The sequence below is a fragment of the Aotus nancymaae genome, unplaced genomic scaffold, assembly GCF_030222135.1.
Source record: "Aotus nancymaae isolate 86718 unplaced genomic scaffold, 86718_ANA_hifiasm-v0.15.2.pri h1tg000260l, whole genome shotgun sequence".
In the NCBI taxonomy this organism is placed as follows: domain Eukaryota; kingdom Metazoa; phylum Chordata; class Mammalia; order Primates; family Aotidae; genus Aotus; species Aotus nancymaae.
In genome coordinates this window covers 281,146-297,196 of record NW_026988675.1, presented here as the reverse complement: position 1 = coordinate 297,196, position 16,051 = coordinate 281,146, and the positions used below count along the sequence as shown (strand labels likewise).

The 16,051-nt window shown below is 65.4% G+C and overlaps 1 protein-coding gene across 1 annotated transcript; it reads left to right on the top strand.

Moving 5' to 3' along the window:
- Nucleotides 1-1,584: 1,584 nt before the first annotated feature.
- LOC105712643 (collagen alpha-1(VI) chain) lies at nt 1,585-15,099 on the top strand. The gene is made up of 21 exons (XM_064372006.1): nt 1,585-1,705; nt 2,354-2,469; nt 2,564-2,617; nt 2,706-2,741; nt 3,136-3,198; nt 4,461-4,523; nt 7,744-7,806; nt 8,023-8,085; nt 8,395-8,445; nt 8,653-8,688; nt 9,573-9,635; nt 9,828-9,893; nt 10,228-10,263; nt 10,648-10,684; nt 10,971-10,979; nt 11,650-11,783; nt 12,250-12,359; nt 12,556-12,739; nt 12,864-13,047; nt 13,228-13,257; nt 13,588-15,099. The coding sequence occupies exons 1-21, from the start codon at nt 1,585-1,587 to the stop codon at nt 14,208-14,210; spliced, it is 2,142 nt and encodes a 713-aa protein (XP_064228076.1). The 3' UTR covers nt 14,211-15,099.
- The last annotated feature ends 952 nt before the right edge of the window (nt 15,100-16,051 follow it).

Below are 16,051 nucleotides of genomic sequence, written 5' to 3'. Positions count from 1 at the left end.
GGTAGATGCCGGCGTGCCTGGGTCTCTGGACCGGTGTAGGTGCCGGGGATCCTGAATCTCTGGACAGGGGTAGGTGCCCGGAGCCTGGGTCTCTGGACAGGGGTAGGTGCCGGGAGGCCTGGGTCTGTGGACGGGGCAGATGCCGGGGTCCAGGGCCTCTGGACAGGGCTAGGTGCCGGGGTGCCTGAGTCTCTGGACAGGGGTAGCTGCTGGGGGCAGGTGTCTCTGGGCAGGTGTAGGTGCCAGGGTTCCTGAGTCTCTGGACAGGGGAGGTGCCGGGGGCCCGGGTCTCAGGACAGGGGTAGGTGCCGGGGTCCTGAGTCTCTGTACAGGGGTAAGTGCCGGAGGCCTGGGTCTCTGGACAGGTGTAGGTGCCGGGACGCCTTGGTCTTTGGATAGGGGTAGGTGCTGCGGGGTCTGGGTCTCTGGAAGGGGCAGGTGCCTTGGTCTCTGTATAGGGGTAGGTGCTGGGGGGCCTGGGTCTCTGGAAGGGGCAGGTGCCGGGGGCCTAGGTCTCTGAACGGTGGTTGTTGCCAGGGGGCCTGGGTCTCTGGACGGGTAGGTGCCAGTGGTCCTTGGTCTCTGGACGGGGGCAGGTGCCAGGGGGCCTGGGCCTCAGTAGGTGCCGGGTTCCAGGGCCTCTGGACAGGGAAAGGTGCTGGGGGGTACTGGGTCTCTGGACAGGGGCTGGTGCCGGGGGCCTGGGTCTCTGAACGGGGATAGGTGCCGGGATCCAGGGCCTCTGGACAGAGGTAGGTGACGGGGTCCTGGGTCTCCGGACAGGGTAGGGGCTGGGGGCCTGGTTCTCTGGAAAGGGTTAGGTGTCGGGGTCCTGGGTCGCTGAACAGGGGTAGGTGCGGGGTTCTGAACAGGGGTAGGTGTTGCGGTCCTGTGCCTCTGGACAGGGGTAGGTATTGGGGGACCTGGGTCTTTAGACAAGGGTAGGTGTGGGGTCCTGGGCCTCTGGACAGGGGCAGGTGCCGGGGTCCAGGGCCTCTCGACAGGGGCACGTGCCGTGGGGCCTGGGTCTCTGAACAGGGGTAGGTGCCGGGGGCCTGGGTCTCTGGACAGGGGCTGGTGCCAGGGCCTGGGTCTCTCGACGGGGGTAGGTGCCTGGGGCCTGGGTCTCTGGACAGGGACAGGTGCCTGGGGGCCTGGGACTCGACATGGGTAGGTCCCGGGATCCAGGGCCTCTGGATACGGGCAGGTTCCGGGGGGCCTGGGTCTCTTGACAGGGGCAAGGGCCTGGGTCTCTTGACAGCGGTGGGGACAGGGGACTGCGTGGGGACAGCGGCGGGGACAGTGCCCAGTGTGGGTACAGAGGCGGGGACAGTGCCCAGCATGGGGACAGTGCCCATCATGGGGACAGCGGCAGGGACAGGTGACTGCGTGGGGACAGCGATGGGGACAGTGCCCAGTGTGGGGACAGTGGCGGGGACAGGGGACTGCGTGGGGACAGCGGCACGGGCAGTGCCCAGCGTGGGTACAGCGGTGGGGACAGGGGACCACGTGGGGACAGCGGCTGGGACAGTGCCCAGCGTGGGGACAGTGGCAGGGACAGTGCCCAGCGTGGGGACAGCGGCCATGGTGCTCCTGCCGGGCCCTTCCCTGCAGCCCAGCGTTCTTCAGGCCTCTGCCATTGGTCCCCACACCTGCTGCTGGCTCTGCGCAGATGGGACCCCACCGCGTCCCCTGCAGCCTTCAGGTCACAGCCCAGAACGGCCCAGTTCATGCGGAAATCAGAACAGGCCAAGGGTGGCGTTTAAGGCTGCAGGAGGGCGGGGGCATGAGGCGTGAGAAGGAACTTTGTAGTCTGACTTAAAGCCGAGTTCGTGGTTGCTGGTGTTTTCTCCGGAGTTTCTTCAATGAAACCAGAGGTGCTGGGGAAGACGAGGGTGAATGCTGACCCCACCCCAAACGTGCTCCCACGAGGAGCTCCTGTGCCCAGCAGGCAGTTTCCAAATCTCATCTTTACGTTTCCAGATTACCCTCCAGGCCTAGATTTGAGTTTGCCAATTCCCCGGCCTGGCAAAGCTGTGCCTTCTCTAGCGGAACCAAGCCCTGCCCCTTAGACAAGCTGGCCCTCAGCTGGGCCTCATGGGGAACAAGGTTGGAACTTTCCAGGAGGTTTTAGTGTAGGGCTGTGGTGGCTGGGGGTGCCGGGGGCTCCAGGGCAGGGAAGCCACTGGTCAGTGAGAGCGGCCTGAAGTCTGGGTGATGGGGGTGCCGGGGGGCCCAGGGCAGGGAAGCCGCTGGTCAGCGAGAGCAGCCTGAAGTCTGGGTGATGGGGGTGCCGGGGGGTCCAGAGCAGGGAAGCCGCTGGTCAGCGAGAGCGGCCTGAAGTCTGGGTGAGGGCCCTGGGTGCTGTGCCACTGGAACGATCGTGTGACCCCCCATTTTCTTCAGGGCGAGCCTGGAGCCGACGGGGAGGCAGGGAGACCCGGGAGCTCAGGGCCACCTGGAGACCTGGTGAGGATGTGCACGGCCCCCGCGGATGGGGGGGTTCGAACCCCCAGGGAGGGTTCGGGAGATGGAGCCGCCATCCTACCCCTGTCTCCCACAGGGCGAGCCAGGAGAGCCTGGTCCCCCAGGAGAGAAAGGAGAGGCGGGCGATGAGGTGAGTTCCCCGGGGTCTCTCCACAGCCCTGAGACCAAACGCAGGGGTGCGCCAGCCTAACACCGGCATTTCTTCCTCTTCCTCCCAGGGGAACCCGGGACCTGATGGTGCCCCCGGGGAGCGGGTGAGTGGGGCAGGGCGGCCTGTGCGGTTGGCCTCACCATGTCGCTGTGGGCATGGCCTCCACGGCCCAGTCGGTCCTCCCAGCGCTGAGATCCACAGCGCTCTGGTCCAAGCCAAGTGGGCTTTCACCTGCGCGTCCAGGATACCTCCGCTCTCCGGCGGGTTTTCGTTCTGTGGAGAGCACGGCTTGCTCGGCCCTTCCCACGGTCTCGGAGCGGGTGGGACCTGGGAGACAGGGAGACTCCGGCCTCTGGAACCAGGGGGCATGAGGTGGAGGGACGGCCCGTCCCAGGGGTCCTGCTGAGGGAGTCACCTGGGCCAGGCCTCCAGCCCCACCCCAGCCAGGCGTGAGTTCCAATAGCTGAAGCTTCTCCCCTCCACGTCTCTCCACTCAGGGCGGCCCTGGAGAGAGAGGACCACGGGGGACCCCAGGCACGCGGGGACCAAGAGGAGACCCTGTGAGTCACAGTTCTTGGACCTGGGACCCCACGGGTCAGCAGATGCTGTGGCCGGGTCAGGCCTTCAGAGCCACAGGATGTGCCACAAAGTCCCCGTGGCACCCAGACTCGGCCAACCCGTTGCCACACCATCCGGAGGGCAGCCCCCGAAGCCTGATGCTGGGTTGGTGTGAAGGTGCTGCCCTCCGGGCCCGGTGCCCACCTTCCCACCAGGCCGCGTCCACATTTCTGCATCTGAGCTTGGGTTCTTCTTTGGAATAATTTTCCTTTGTTAAAATTGCCAGAATGAGGAAGTTGAGTCAGAACCCCAGATGGGAAACCAGGCCAGCAGGGCATCTGCTTGGGGAGTATTGACAGAGACGCCTTGCCCCAGAGCCGAGATGCTGGCAGCCCCAGGGGCCACCTCCCACCTTCAGCTCCATGGGCCGTGGGCCTCGATAGGCCACCCCACAGCCCAGCCTAGGGGTGCAGAAGCGCCTGGCCTTTCTCCGTCCTGTGACATGTCCTGGGGCGTGGCAGCTGGCAGACTTGGTGTGTCTCAGTCCCACCCGGCTCAGGGACAGTGAGGGCCTGGCAGGCAGAGTGAGGAGGAGAGAATGCCCCGTGTGCCCAGCTGAGCTGCCAGGCCTCAGGACACGCAGCTCCCGTGCGCCGTGACAGTTGGCCAGGGCTCCAGCAGGGCCGGGGAGCTGAGCTACGGCCAGGGCCTCCGCAGAGGGACAGGGATTTGGCCCACTGGGAGATGAGGGCTTTCTGAACCCCTCCTTGGGAGCTCCCAGAAGCACACAGCCCCCATGGGGGTTTAGGGGTACGTCAAAGCAGGGGTCATGTGACTTAGTGACTCAGACCGCCTTCCAAGCCCACCCCTCTGAGATCAGGAAATGAGACGGAGGGCCAGGCAGAGCCCAGAGGAAGGGCTAGGGCTCTGGTTTCCCAGCAGGCCACGGGTCTGTGGCTACAGAGACTTTCCAGGTCAGCAGAGCTCTCTGGAGAAGCTGGGGTGCAGGCAGGGTGGCCTCTGGGGCCCAGGAGGAGCTGCGGCCTCCTGAATGGAGACAGCCAGCCACGCTGGCAGCCACACAGATAACCACACACGTGAGCCAAGGAAACGCTTGGCAAGGCTGGGAAGGGGCTGTGCGGGAGGGAAGGCCGGAGCCACCCATTGCCCACCGTGGACCCCACACTCCGGCTCCCAGTGTGCCCAGGCAGCTGTCCTCCCCAAGGATGGCCCAGCCCCATACTCACGGCTTGTTCGTCCCCAGGGTGAAGCTGGCCCGCAAGGCGACCAGGGACGAGAAGGGCCCGTTGGTATCCCCGGAGACCCGGTAGGAAGCCCTGTGGGGTTGCAGGGTGTGGGCCCATTTGGGTCTTGGGGGTAGATACGTCCCAGCAGCTCACGCACTGGGGACTCATTTACATTTGAGGGCGTCTGCCTTCCCGTAGACCTCGGGGTGTCCCTGCGTGGGAGCCGGCTGCAGGGGGGCGAGGCGCAGCCTGGGCTGGGCTGGGTGTGGATTGGTGAGTGCAGGCTCAGCGCCCAGGGGACCGACCCTCAGATGCTCAGTCCCAGGTGGAGGAGCACCGTCTGGGGACCCCGTCTGGAGCAAGGGCGCCTCACAGTGGGGAAGAGGTGCTTGATCCCCTGGGAGACACTGTGGGGGCTTGGTCAGCATTTGTTTCTGGGTCAGGAGCCAGGCATGGCTGTGGCTGGAGGGAGACTGGGGATTGTGAGCCTATGGAAGGTTCCAGAATTCCAGGGTACAGGGATGAAAATGCACTTTCACCTCATGCTAAATTCCCCTCTCTGAGCCTCTGGAATCGCTGTGCACGGCTCAAGGCCTTCTGTCTCTTCCCGCTTCTGGAGACGGCCGTGATGGTGTCCGCACTATGCTGCTGCCTGCAGGCCGGGCTGGGCCCTTTCTGCCTCGTCCGGGGGCTCGCTCTCCCTCATGGACAGGAAGGCCTCCACGCGGTCACACCCAAGTCTGTGCTCTCCAAGCTTGTCTGCTTCTGTGGAGGAATTGACCTTACGGCCCCACGTGGGCAGCTGCCCACCCACCGAGCACAAGGCCAGACCCCAGACATGGCCGCTGTCTCAGCCGCTGGTCACTTTAGCAAGACAGGGCCTAAGACCCAGGGAAGTGGGAGCGGCTGTCCCAGTGCAAGGCCCCTGTGTTTCTGTGCACAAGGTGAAATCGTGCTTTTGTGATGCCAGTAGCTGTTACACAGCTGTTGAAAATACCTGAGTCACGGATTAGCACCCGGCAGGGCTTGGCAGGCAGGGTCTGGGCCGTTCGTCCGCCTGGTCCTGCGTGCCCCTCGTGGCAGGGGCAGAAAGGGCTCCTGGCACCTTCCTGGGGACGTGCGCGGCCGCAGCCTCTGATCCTCTCTGCCCTTTGAGCTCCGGCCACTGTCCGCCCGAGGCTGACCTGCTGTGTGGTCACCCCAGGACAGGGCCGAGTGCAGGCCACCGTGAGTGGAAGTGGCCGAGCGGCCAGTGGCAGGCTATGGAGAGCAGGTGGTGTGGGGCTGTGTTTCAGGCTCGGAGGCTGCTCAGGACCTTGGCAGCAGGAAGCCCACAGGCAAAAGTCTCAGTGGGACTGAACGTCCAGAGGCCGGGACCTGCCTGGAGAATTCTGACCACACCCTTCCTGCTTTCTGTTTTCAGACTAGTTAGCAGTCGCTCTAAGATAAAACAAAGCAGCTTTCAAGAGCTGTGGTAGGAGAGGGTCCTGTAAGCCGGCCGGCTGCGGGGCCTCCGGAGCCTCCCGTGCCGAGGGGCGGGCTGCACGGGCGCTGGCTGCTCCGGTGCCCGGGGATCTGGGGAACAGTTCCCCCCAACGCCTGAGGCCGGGGCACCCTCTGACCCGTTGCTCACAGTTGTCTGGCCAAGGCAGGCGCATGTTCACCTGGAGCCTCCCTGGGGCCTTTCAGGGCCTGGGGGTGTGGACAGGTGGCTTTGGAGCTCCCGGCTGGCCTCCCGGACTCTCCCTGCTCAGCCCTTGCCAGCCTTACCCCTCCCCTCCACGCAGCCCAGCACGGGGTTGCATCCCCCGTCTACCTGTGGACGCCAGAAGGGGCTGGGCCCTCAGTGCTGGTCCTGGGAGCTGCCCCCGGAGCCGCCTCTGCTGCGGCTCTCCTCCTGGTGCCTGTGGCGTGGTCTGACTGTGCTGTGTTTCAGGGTACATTGGTGAGGTCCAGGCCTCCCGCCTCCCACTCACCTGGCCCAGGATACCCTCCTTTCCATCCTCCCTCCTGCCCCCCTGCTCACGTTCCCAAGGCAGGGTGTCAGGGTACCAGACTAAGCCCTGTGAACCCCAAGTTTGGTGAGTTCTGGGCTTCCTTGAGGCCCGTGTGCAAAGTCCCCAGTTAAATGTGCAATCCTGACGCTGCAGGACATGGTCACGCGGGTTGCAGGGGCCTCAAGGCCAGGGCTGGGTGCACGCGGGGTACAGGGGCCTCACGGCCAGGGCTGGGTGCACGCGGGGTACAGGGGCCTCACGGCCAGGGCTGGGTGCACGCGGGGTGCAGGGGCCTCACGGCCAGGGCTGGGTGCACGCGGGGTACAGGGGCCTCACGGCCAGGGCTGGGTGCACGTGGGGTGCAGGGGCCTCACGGCCAGGGCTGGGTGCACGCGGGGTGCAGGGGCCTCACGGCCAGGGCTGGGTGCACGCGGGGTGCAGGGGCCTCACGGCCAGGGCTGGGTGCACGCGGGGTGCAGGGGCCTCACGGCCAGGGCTGGGTGCTTGCATAGTCGAGGTAAGGAGAGCGGTACACCAGATGCCAACTATACAATACACTAGATGCCTGCCTGGTGGAGTCACGGGTCAGGCTGGAGAGTGGGCCGCTCAGGTAGTGGGAAGCTGTAAACCTTTGAGACGGAACCACTGGGAAAGGCCCCATTGGGAAGCATCAGCCCAACCACAGGCCCAGGGACAGGCATGCGACCAGCTCATGGTGGGTCTCGCAGGGCCAGTGGCCGGCGGCCGCGTGCACACCACTCCCTTCTCACGCCCACGCTGGGAAGTGCTTGGGGCCCCTGGGCTCAACTCGGAAAGGCCCTCGAGGGTGGGGTCTGGGGCCAGCTCCGGAAATGGACCTCACAGCGGGTCCTCGCGGGATGTGGGGACGCAGTGAAGCCCAGCAGGTGGCCTCAAGTGCAGGTGGGGGCAGGGCCAGTGGTGTCCAGGCTCAGCCCACAGAGGGTCCTGTCGGGGGAAAGGGCCTCGGGGACCAGGCCGAGCCCAGAGAGGGCTGTGAGGGGGTGCAGGCTGGGGCCACTATGGGGGGACAGGAGGGGCAGGTGGTCTGCAGCCTGGGGATCAGCAGCCTCACCCCACCAGCCGGGTGCCCACAGAAGTCACCTGGGAGAAGCTTCAACGCTTGTAGGGGTGGGCCTGGCTCCCCCTGTGCTGACAGGACCAGGGCCTGAGCCTGGGGACCCTGATGCCTCATAGCCTGAGGCCCTCAGTTCAGGGTCAGGGGTGGCCGGGCCTGAGGCTGGGTGAGGCCTGTGTCCCACATGCCACATCTGTCTCTCTACAGGGTGAGGCCGGCCCCGTTGGACCTAAAGGCTACCGAGGAGATGAGGGCCCCCCAGGGTCCGAGGTGAGACCCACTCCCCACCCACCCATGCCCACCAGGGGGACCTGAGGGTCCCAGAAGCCACTCTGCCTGGTGCTGGCCCCACGCCCTCTGGGGACTCCATGGCGCTGGGTGTCCTGGCTCCCGTTGGGTCCTCTCCCGGCCCCAGGAGGGTCCTGCTTCCCTCCAGGGTCACCACGTCTCAGCCTGCTCCCCTCATGCCTCCCTCTTCCCCCTCAGGGCGCCAGAGGAGCGCCAGGACCTGCCGGGGCCCCCGGAGACCCCGGGCTGATGGGTGAGAGGGTGAGTGTCCAACAGCTCGGGCCCTGGGGAGCCCCAGCCCCGCACCGTGGAGCTACCTGGGGTCCCCTGACTGGGCTGGGAGCACCCCAGCATCACTGGCTCCTGGCCACAGTCGGCAGCAGAGCCAGAGGCAGCTTCGAAGGGCCCCTCCTGCCTGGAGATCCAGGTCCCAGGGTCCATGGGGAACAGCAGTGCGGGCGGTTCCAGGGGAGGGAGCTGGCTTCCGGGCCGACAGGGGCCCTGCCTGCAGGTGCTGCTGGTACCCCAGGCCTGGTGATTCGCTCGGTGACAGCTCCTCTGCTCCCCTAGGGTGAAGACGGCCCCCCTGGAAATGGCATGGAGGGCTTCCCTGGCTTCCCCGTAAGTGCCCAGGCGCTGAGCCCACAGGGACATGCCCCAAGCCGCCTCCGGTGCCCTCTTCGGTGGGCTGGGCAGTCTTGGGTGGGTGGGTTGGCCTAGGAATTCTATGATGGATTCTGCCAATCTCAGGCCCTTCCAATGTGCCCCCTTCACGGCCTCCCCTCTCGAATCAGAACACAGCATCACTGCCATGCTTTTCTGTGACAGGGGTATCCGGGCAACAGGGATCCTCCTGGGATAAACGTGAGTACACCTTCTCCCCCGTCTGGCTGTGGGCACATACACTTCACAGTCATAGGGACACACACATGTGAACATACAGGTGCAGAAGGGCTCCTGAACAAAGATACGGGGTACACAGGCACCCACGGCTGCCCCACTGTCTGTGGTCACGGCCCCGGCTGGCATCGGCTCCAGAGGAAGCCCAGGCTGGTGGCCAAGGCCCGGCGAGGCTCCCACCGGGGTGCCGCCTGTGGGAGCCCCACACTGCCCTGGTGGAGGGGGAAAGTGTGGGGGAAGAGAGTGGGGGAAGGGAGGGGGAAGAGAGTGGGGGAGGGGAGGGGGAAGAGAGTGAGTGAAAGGAGGGGAAGAGAGTGGGTGAAAGGAGGGGGAAGAGAGTGGGTGAAGGGAGGGGGAAGAGAGTGGGGGAAGGGAGGGGGAAGAGAGTGGGGGAAGGGAGGGGGAAGAGAGTGGGTGAAGGGAGGGGAAGAGAGTGGGTGAAGGGAGGGGGAAGAGTGTGGGGGAAGGGAGGGGAAGGGAGGGGGAAGAGAGTGGGGAAGGGAGGGGGAAGGGAGGGGGAAGAGAGGTGGGAAGGGAGGGGGAAGAAAGTGGGGGAAGGGAGGGGGCAGAGAGTGGGGGAAGGGAGGGGGCAGAGAGGGGGAAGGGAGGGGGCAGAGTGGGGGAAGGAGGGGGAAGAGAGTGGGAGAAGGGAGGGGGAAGAGAGTGGGGGAAGAGTGTGGGGGGAGGGGGAAGAGAGTGGGGGAAGGTGGGGGAAGAGTGTGGGGAAAAGGAGGGAGGAAGAGGGCGAAGAGTGCCTGCCTTATCTTTTTCTTTTTCCTTTTAAAATTTTGGCTTCCTAAAAAGAAAATAAAACCCTTGTTAACCCAAGTACTCTCCTGTTCCTGCAGGGTACAAAAGGCTACCCAGGCCTCAAGGGGGATGAGGGGGAAGCCGGGGACCCTGGAGATGATGTAAGTGTGGATGAGGAGCGGGACCAGCCCCGAGGCAGCCTGGGCCACAGAGGGGTGGCCCTCGGAGGGCAGTGGATGGGCACAGCCGGGGGGTGCTGCATGGGCCCAGCTGCTGGACGCTCTGTGGACTGGGCCAGTGCACAGATGACCAGACGGTCCATGGTCTGTTGAGACAACACGGTTTTCTTCCAGAACAACGACATTGCACCCCGAGGAGTCAAAGGCACGAAGGGGTACCGCGGCCCCGAGGGCCCCCAGGTGGGTGGTTGGGACCTGGGTGCTGGGGCTCGGGAACGCTGGAAGAGGTTGGGAGAGTGGGAGGCAGCAGGAGGGAATTTTGGGGAGCACATCATCTCAGAGGATAGGGCTTTGGTGGGTGGGAGGTGCCAGTCGGCAGGGTGGGGTGGTGGCCAGGGAGACAGTGAGTCCTCAGGATGGGGCCCCGCCTAGACCACTAGTGTGCGAAGTGTCAACTGCCCTCACAGAACCCTCATGGGGAGACAGGGGGCGGGCAGGGAGGGGACGGGGTGGGGGCGGGCTTGTGCAGTAGGCACCTCACCCTCAGAGCTCCTCTTCTCCATTTCTTGGACAGGGGCCCCCAGGACATCCAGGACCACCTGGGCCGGACGTAAGTGGGGCTCTGTGAACGTCGCTGGGGGTGACCACTTCGACCTCTGTCCCTTGGGGTGTGGGTCCTGTCCGTGGAAGCTCCTGCCGACACTGCTTGCAGGTGGGGGTGGGTTGTGGAAGAAGAGCTGGTACCAGGTCGGGGGGACACGTGACAGCCATGGGGGACCCGTGAGGACCGTGAGGGGACCCATGATGGTGCTGCTTCGTGACCATGTCAGGGTCCAGCCCAGTAGCAGGTAGTGGGCAGAGCCGGGCACACCTGCAAAGAACCCCCTGCCCAAACCCAGCCCTATGGGGGCCCCGGGAGGGTGACCTGGAGACCCGGCAGCCCCCGCTGGGAGGGGCCATCCATGGCCTCAGTACCCTCACTTCTCCCTCCCAGGAGTGCGAGATTTTGGACATCATCATGAAAATGTGCTGTGAGTATCTCGCCTTGGAGAAACTGTCCTTATGGAGAGCAGGGCGCCAGCGCAGCCGGTTCCACTCTTAGGAGGGTCTCAGCGCACAGCCTTGACTAAGGAGGCTCCTCGGCCGGCCCCTACCGGCCTCTAAAGCACCCCCAGACCCCGGGCCCCGCACAGGCTGAGAGCCCTTGGCGTCCGGCAGGGAGGGCGGCCGGGGAGGCGGGGAGGCCGCCCCGAGAGCAGGAGTCTCCCTGACGCCGGGACGCGGCCCTGACTGGTCTAACTGACTCTCTCTTCTCAGCTTGCTGTGGTGAGACCCGTGCTCTGCCTCCTGAGAGAATGGTTCCCGGGGGCGGGGAGCGAGGCCTGGGTCCGCGCATGTCACAGGATAGCGAGTGGCGCCCTGGTCCCCGCCCGTGGCTCCCTGCACCTGCCCACCCCCCCGGGGCCTGCTCCAAGCCAGCAGGGTCCTGGGTGCTGGGCTGGGCCTCGTCATCTTTCGCCCTTAACTGAAACAACCAGGAGCGGTTATTTAATAATATATTATTATTTAAATATATTATTTAACCAGGAGAGTTAAATAAATAACCCTGCGCCATCGTTCTGGCCCACAGGCCCCACGCCCAGCCTGGCCAAGGGAGGCCAGCCCTGACCAGCCCACCAGATGGAGGGGCCATGGGAGGGGTGGGCTCATCCTGGGCCAAGCCAGACAGGACCCCACCATGTCAGGGGAGGACATGGCAGCCAAGGAGGGGCCTGGGCGGTGGAGGGGAGGGGCCAGAGCAGTGGAAGGGTGGGGCCTGGGCAGTGGAGGGGCGGGGCCTGGGTGGTGGGGGCGTGGCCTGGGCCATGGAGGGGTGGGCCCTGTGTGGTGGAGGGGCAGGCCCTGGGTGGTGGAGGGGCGGGGCCTGGGTGGTGGGGGCGGGGCCTGGGCCGTGGAGGGGTGGGGCGTGCTCTGCTGACACCTTCCCTGCCTGCAGAATGCAAGTGCGGCCCCATCGACCTCCTCTTCGTGCTGGACAGCTCAGAGAGCATCGGCCTGCAGAACTTCGAGATCGCCAAGGACTTCGTGGTCAAGGTCATCGACCGACTGAGCCGGGACGAGCTGGTCAAGGTGAGGCGGCCTCACCCTGTCCAGCTCCACCAAGCCCAGGCGCACCCGGGCCCTGCCATCCGGCCCTGCCAGGGCCAGACCCCAGCCCCACGAGCAGCTGCATCCATCCCTGTGACTGCCCTGCTTGTGACGGGGATGCCAGGCAGGCGCCAGCCGGTCCAGGCCTCCAGCTCCATCTGGCAAGGCTGGCACACTCCACACAGGTGCCTCGGATGAGAGACAGCACCCCTCCCCTCCTTGAGGGGCTGCAGTCCCGGGTCCTGAGTCCTGGGGGTGGCTTCAGGGCTTGTCCCTCGTGGACGGAACCCAGGAGTGGGGTTCATCCACCAAGGAGGATTGGTTTGCAGGGGACCCAGGTCCCGGGGCCCGTGCCACCCTCTGGGCACCCACGGCCAACAGAGACACCCGAGGGAGGCTTGTGCGTGCCTGGGGCAAGCCCCGTGCTGACCCTGTGCCTGTTCCGCAGTTCGAGCCGGGGCAGTCGTCTGCGGGCGTGGTGCAGTACAGCCACAGCCAGATGCAGGAGCACGTGAGCCTGCGCAGCCCTGGTATCCGGAACATGCAGGAGCTCAAGGAGTGAGTGCTCCACGTGGCCAGGAGTGTGGCATCTCCAAGGGCCCTCCCACCCCTCACCCCTCACCCCTCACCCCTCACCCCGACCCCTGGCTGCAAGGCGGGCCGGCCCATCCCTGGGGAGGCTGGGTCCTGACCCGATCCCAGGTGGGCTTGGTGCCGCGGCAGGGCTGGGCCCCACAAGCCCCTCACTGTCCAGAGCCATCAAGAGCCTGCAGTGGATGGCGGGCGGCACCTTCACGGGAGAGGCGCTGCAGTACACGCGGGACCAGCTGCTGCCACCCAGCCCGCACAGCCGCATTGCCCTCGTCATCACGGACGGGCGCTCCGACACCCAGAGGGACACCACGCCACTCAACGTGCTCTGCGGCCCAGGCATCCAGGTGGGGTGGCCGCCACAAGGCTGCACCTGCCCCACCTTGGGCACCCTGCAAGCCAGGGTGGCCTTCTCGCCAGGGTGAGGAGGGCAGAGCGGGTGTGCCACACCGACACTGTCTGTCCCCGCAGGTGGTCTCCGTGGGCATCAAGGACGTGTTTGACTTTGTCCCGGGCTCCGACCAGCTCAACGTCATTTCCTGCCAAGGCCTGGCACCCTCCCAGGGCAGGCCCGGCATCTCGCTGGTCAAGGAGAACTACGCAGAGCTGCTGGAGGACGCCTTCCTGAAGAATGTCATGGCCCAGATCTGCATAGGTGCACACAGGATGCCCAGGGCAGGAGCAGCGAGCTCTGTCCCACACAGAGGCCCCCCCCAGCTCGCTGTGACCTCCGGGGCATGGCCACACCTGTGCTTGGCCGTCAAGGTTCTGGGACATCTTGTGGGGTTACAGGTGGGGCAGCGGGCTCATGCTACACGGCTTTTCTCTTTTGCAGACAAGAAGTGTCCAGATTATACCTGTCCCAGTGAGTACCTCAGTGGCCAGGGTGCATGGGGAGGAGGGTGCATGGGGAGGAGAGTGCCGTGGCTGGGGTGGGGGCTCTGGGAGGAGAGGCTTTGGGGGGGGCTCTGATAAGAGGGGGCTCTGGAAGAAGGGTGCCCCAGCAGGAGGGGGCTCCAGAAGGAGGGTTCTCCTGAGGAGGGGGTCCCGGGAGGAGGGGGCCGAGGGAGGAGAGTGGGTGAGCACCACACACGGTGCCCTCTGGGGAGCTTGGACTCCCTTCGGCCGGCCGGCCGGCCAGCCCCCCACGGCTGCATCCTGGGCCTCACGCTAATGCTGCCCGCCCTGCCCTCAGTCACGTTCTCCTCCCCGGCTGACATCACCATCCTGCTGGACGGCTCGGCCAGCGTGGGCAGCCACAACTTTGACACCACCAAGCACTTCACCAAGCGGCTGGCTGAGCGCTTCCTCGAGGCGGGCAGGACGGACCCGGCCCATGACGTGCGGGTGGCGGTGGTGCAGTACAGCGGCACGGGCCAGCAGCGGCCGGAGCGGGCGTCAGTGCAGTTCCTGCAGAACTACACGGTCCTGGCCAGCAGTGTCGACGCCATGGACTTCTTCAACGATGCCACCGACGTCAACGATGCCCTGGCCTACGTGACCCGCTTCTACCGTGAGGCCTCATCCGGCGCTGCCAAGAAGAGACTGCTGCTCTTCTCGGACGGCAACTCGCAGGGCGCCACGCCCGCGGCCATCGAGAAGGCAGTGCAGGAGGCCCAGCGGGCGGGCGTGGAGATCTTTGTGGTGGTTGTGGGCAGCCAGGTGAACGAGCCCCACATCCACGTCCTGGTCACAGGCAAGACGGCCGAGTACGACGTGGCCTACGGCGAGCGACACCTGTTCCGGGTCCCCAGCTACCAGGCCCTGCTCCGCGGCGTCTTCCACCAGACGGTCTCCAGGAAGGTGGCGCTGGGCTAGCCCGCCCGCAGGCCGGCCCAGACCCTGTCCTCCCACCCCTCCCCACCCATCCTTAAACAGAGTTAAATGGGAGGCGAATTTTCCCCACCCGCCTGATTCACTAGATTTGTTTTGAAGGAACAGCTTGGAAAGCCAGGATGCAGCACGGCTGCCCACTTCCCACAGCGCCCTCCGAGGCTCAGCCCTGCGCTGGCGTCTGCCTGGGCTCCTCGCCCCGGCTCTCCCACCCTCCCTGCCTCCTGCCCGCCCGCTCCTTCCCGGCGCATCTGTGCTGCCTCCCACCTGCCTGAGCCAGACGCCCTCTCAGCCTGTGCCACACGTGCCTCCCTCTCCTCTGTCCCCATAGCTGGCTTTTCCCACCAACCCAGAATTCCTCACCTAACATTTACTTTACACGTAAAGTCAAAGCAAGCTCCTCCTCTCAGCTCATGGCAGCACTGGACTCTGTCTCGTTTTGGGAAACCAAGGTCAGGGGACTGTTGTGGACACAGATCTCAGCCACTCAGCCCTGTCTCCTGAGGGTCCGGGGGACCAGCCTGGACCTCAGCCCCACAGCCCTGGGGACCGCTGCTGACCAGCACTGACCCCGACTCAGAGAGCACTCGCAGGGGCGGTGGCTGCACTCAAGACCCTCAAGATTAAAGGTGCTAACCCCGGCTGCTCCTCCCTCCCGCAGAGACCGGGGCTGGGGCTGGACCGAGAATCCCGTGGTGCCACAGAGGCCTGTGTCTTCCTAGAAACAACGCAAACCTCTCCTCCTCACAACAGTGATGTGTTCGATGTTTTCTCCAAGGCCCTCTTTCTACATTCGTGTTATTTTTGCTCCTGTGTTTCCTCTGAACCGTATCCATGTCAACGACTTTTCCAAATAAAGGTTTTCACTCTTCTCCCTGGGGTTCCCCACGAGGTAAAATCCCACTGTGTGCACCAATGGAGCAATCATAGGAGGTCAGGGCCACGTGCCCACCTTCATCACCACCCCTCCCAGGCCACGTGCCCACCCCCATCACCACCCCTCCCAGGCCACGTGCCCACCTTCGTCACCACCCCTCCCAGGCCACGTGCCCACCTTCATCACCACCCCTCCCAGGCCACGTGCCCACCCCCGTCACCACCCCTCCCAGGCCACGTGCCCACCCCCGTCACCACCCCTCCCAGGCCACGTGCCCACCTTCATCACCACCCCTCCCAGGCCACGTGCCCGCCCCCATCACCACCCCTCCCAGGCCACGTGCCCACCTTCATCACCACCCCTCCCAGGCCACGTGCCCACCTTCATCACCACCCCTCCCAGGCCACGTGCCCACCTTCATCACCACCCCTCCCAGGCCACGTGCCCACCTTCATCACCACCCATCACAGGCCACGTGCCCACCTTCATCACCACCCGTCCCAGGCCACGTGCCCACCTTCATCACCACCCCTCCCAGGCCACGTGCCCACCTTCACCACCCGTCCCAGGCCACGTGCCCACCCCCATCACCACCCGTCACAGGCCACGTGCCCACCCCCATCACCACCCGTCACAGGCCACGTGCCCACCCCCATCACCACCCGTCACAGGCCACGTGCCCACCCCCATCACCACCCGTCACAGGCCACGTGCCCACCCTCATCACCACCCATCCCAGGCCTTGTGCCCACTCCATCACCACCCATCACAGGCCATGTGCCCACCCCCATCACCACCCATCCCAGGCCAAAATCAGGGCTGCCCTTGGCTAAAGCTGTCCATCCACACCCCTTATCTGTCTCTGCGTCAGTGACATGGAGACCATGCCGTGTCTGTGGACAGGGAGGAGCTGGGGCCAACATCCTGGGCTGAGGGTTCGGGAGCAGAT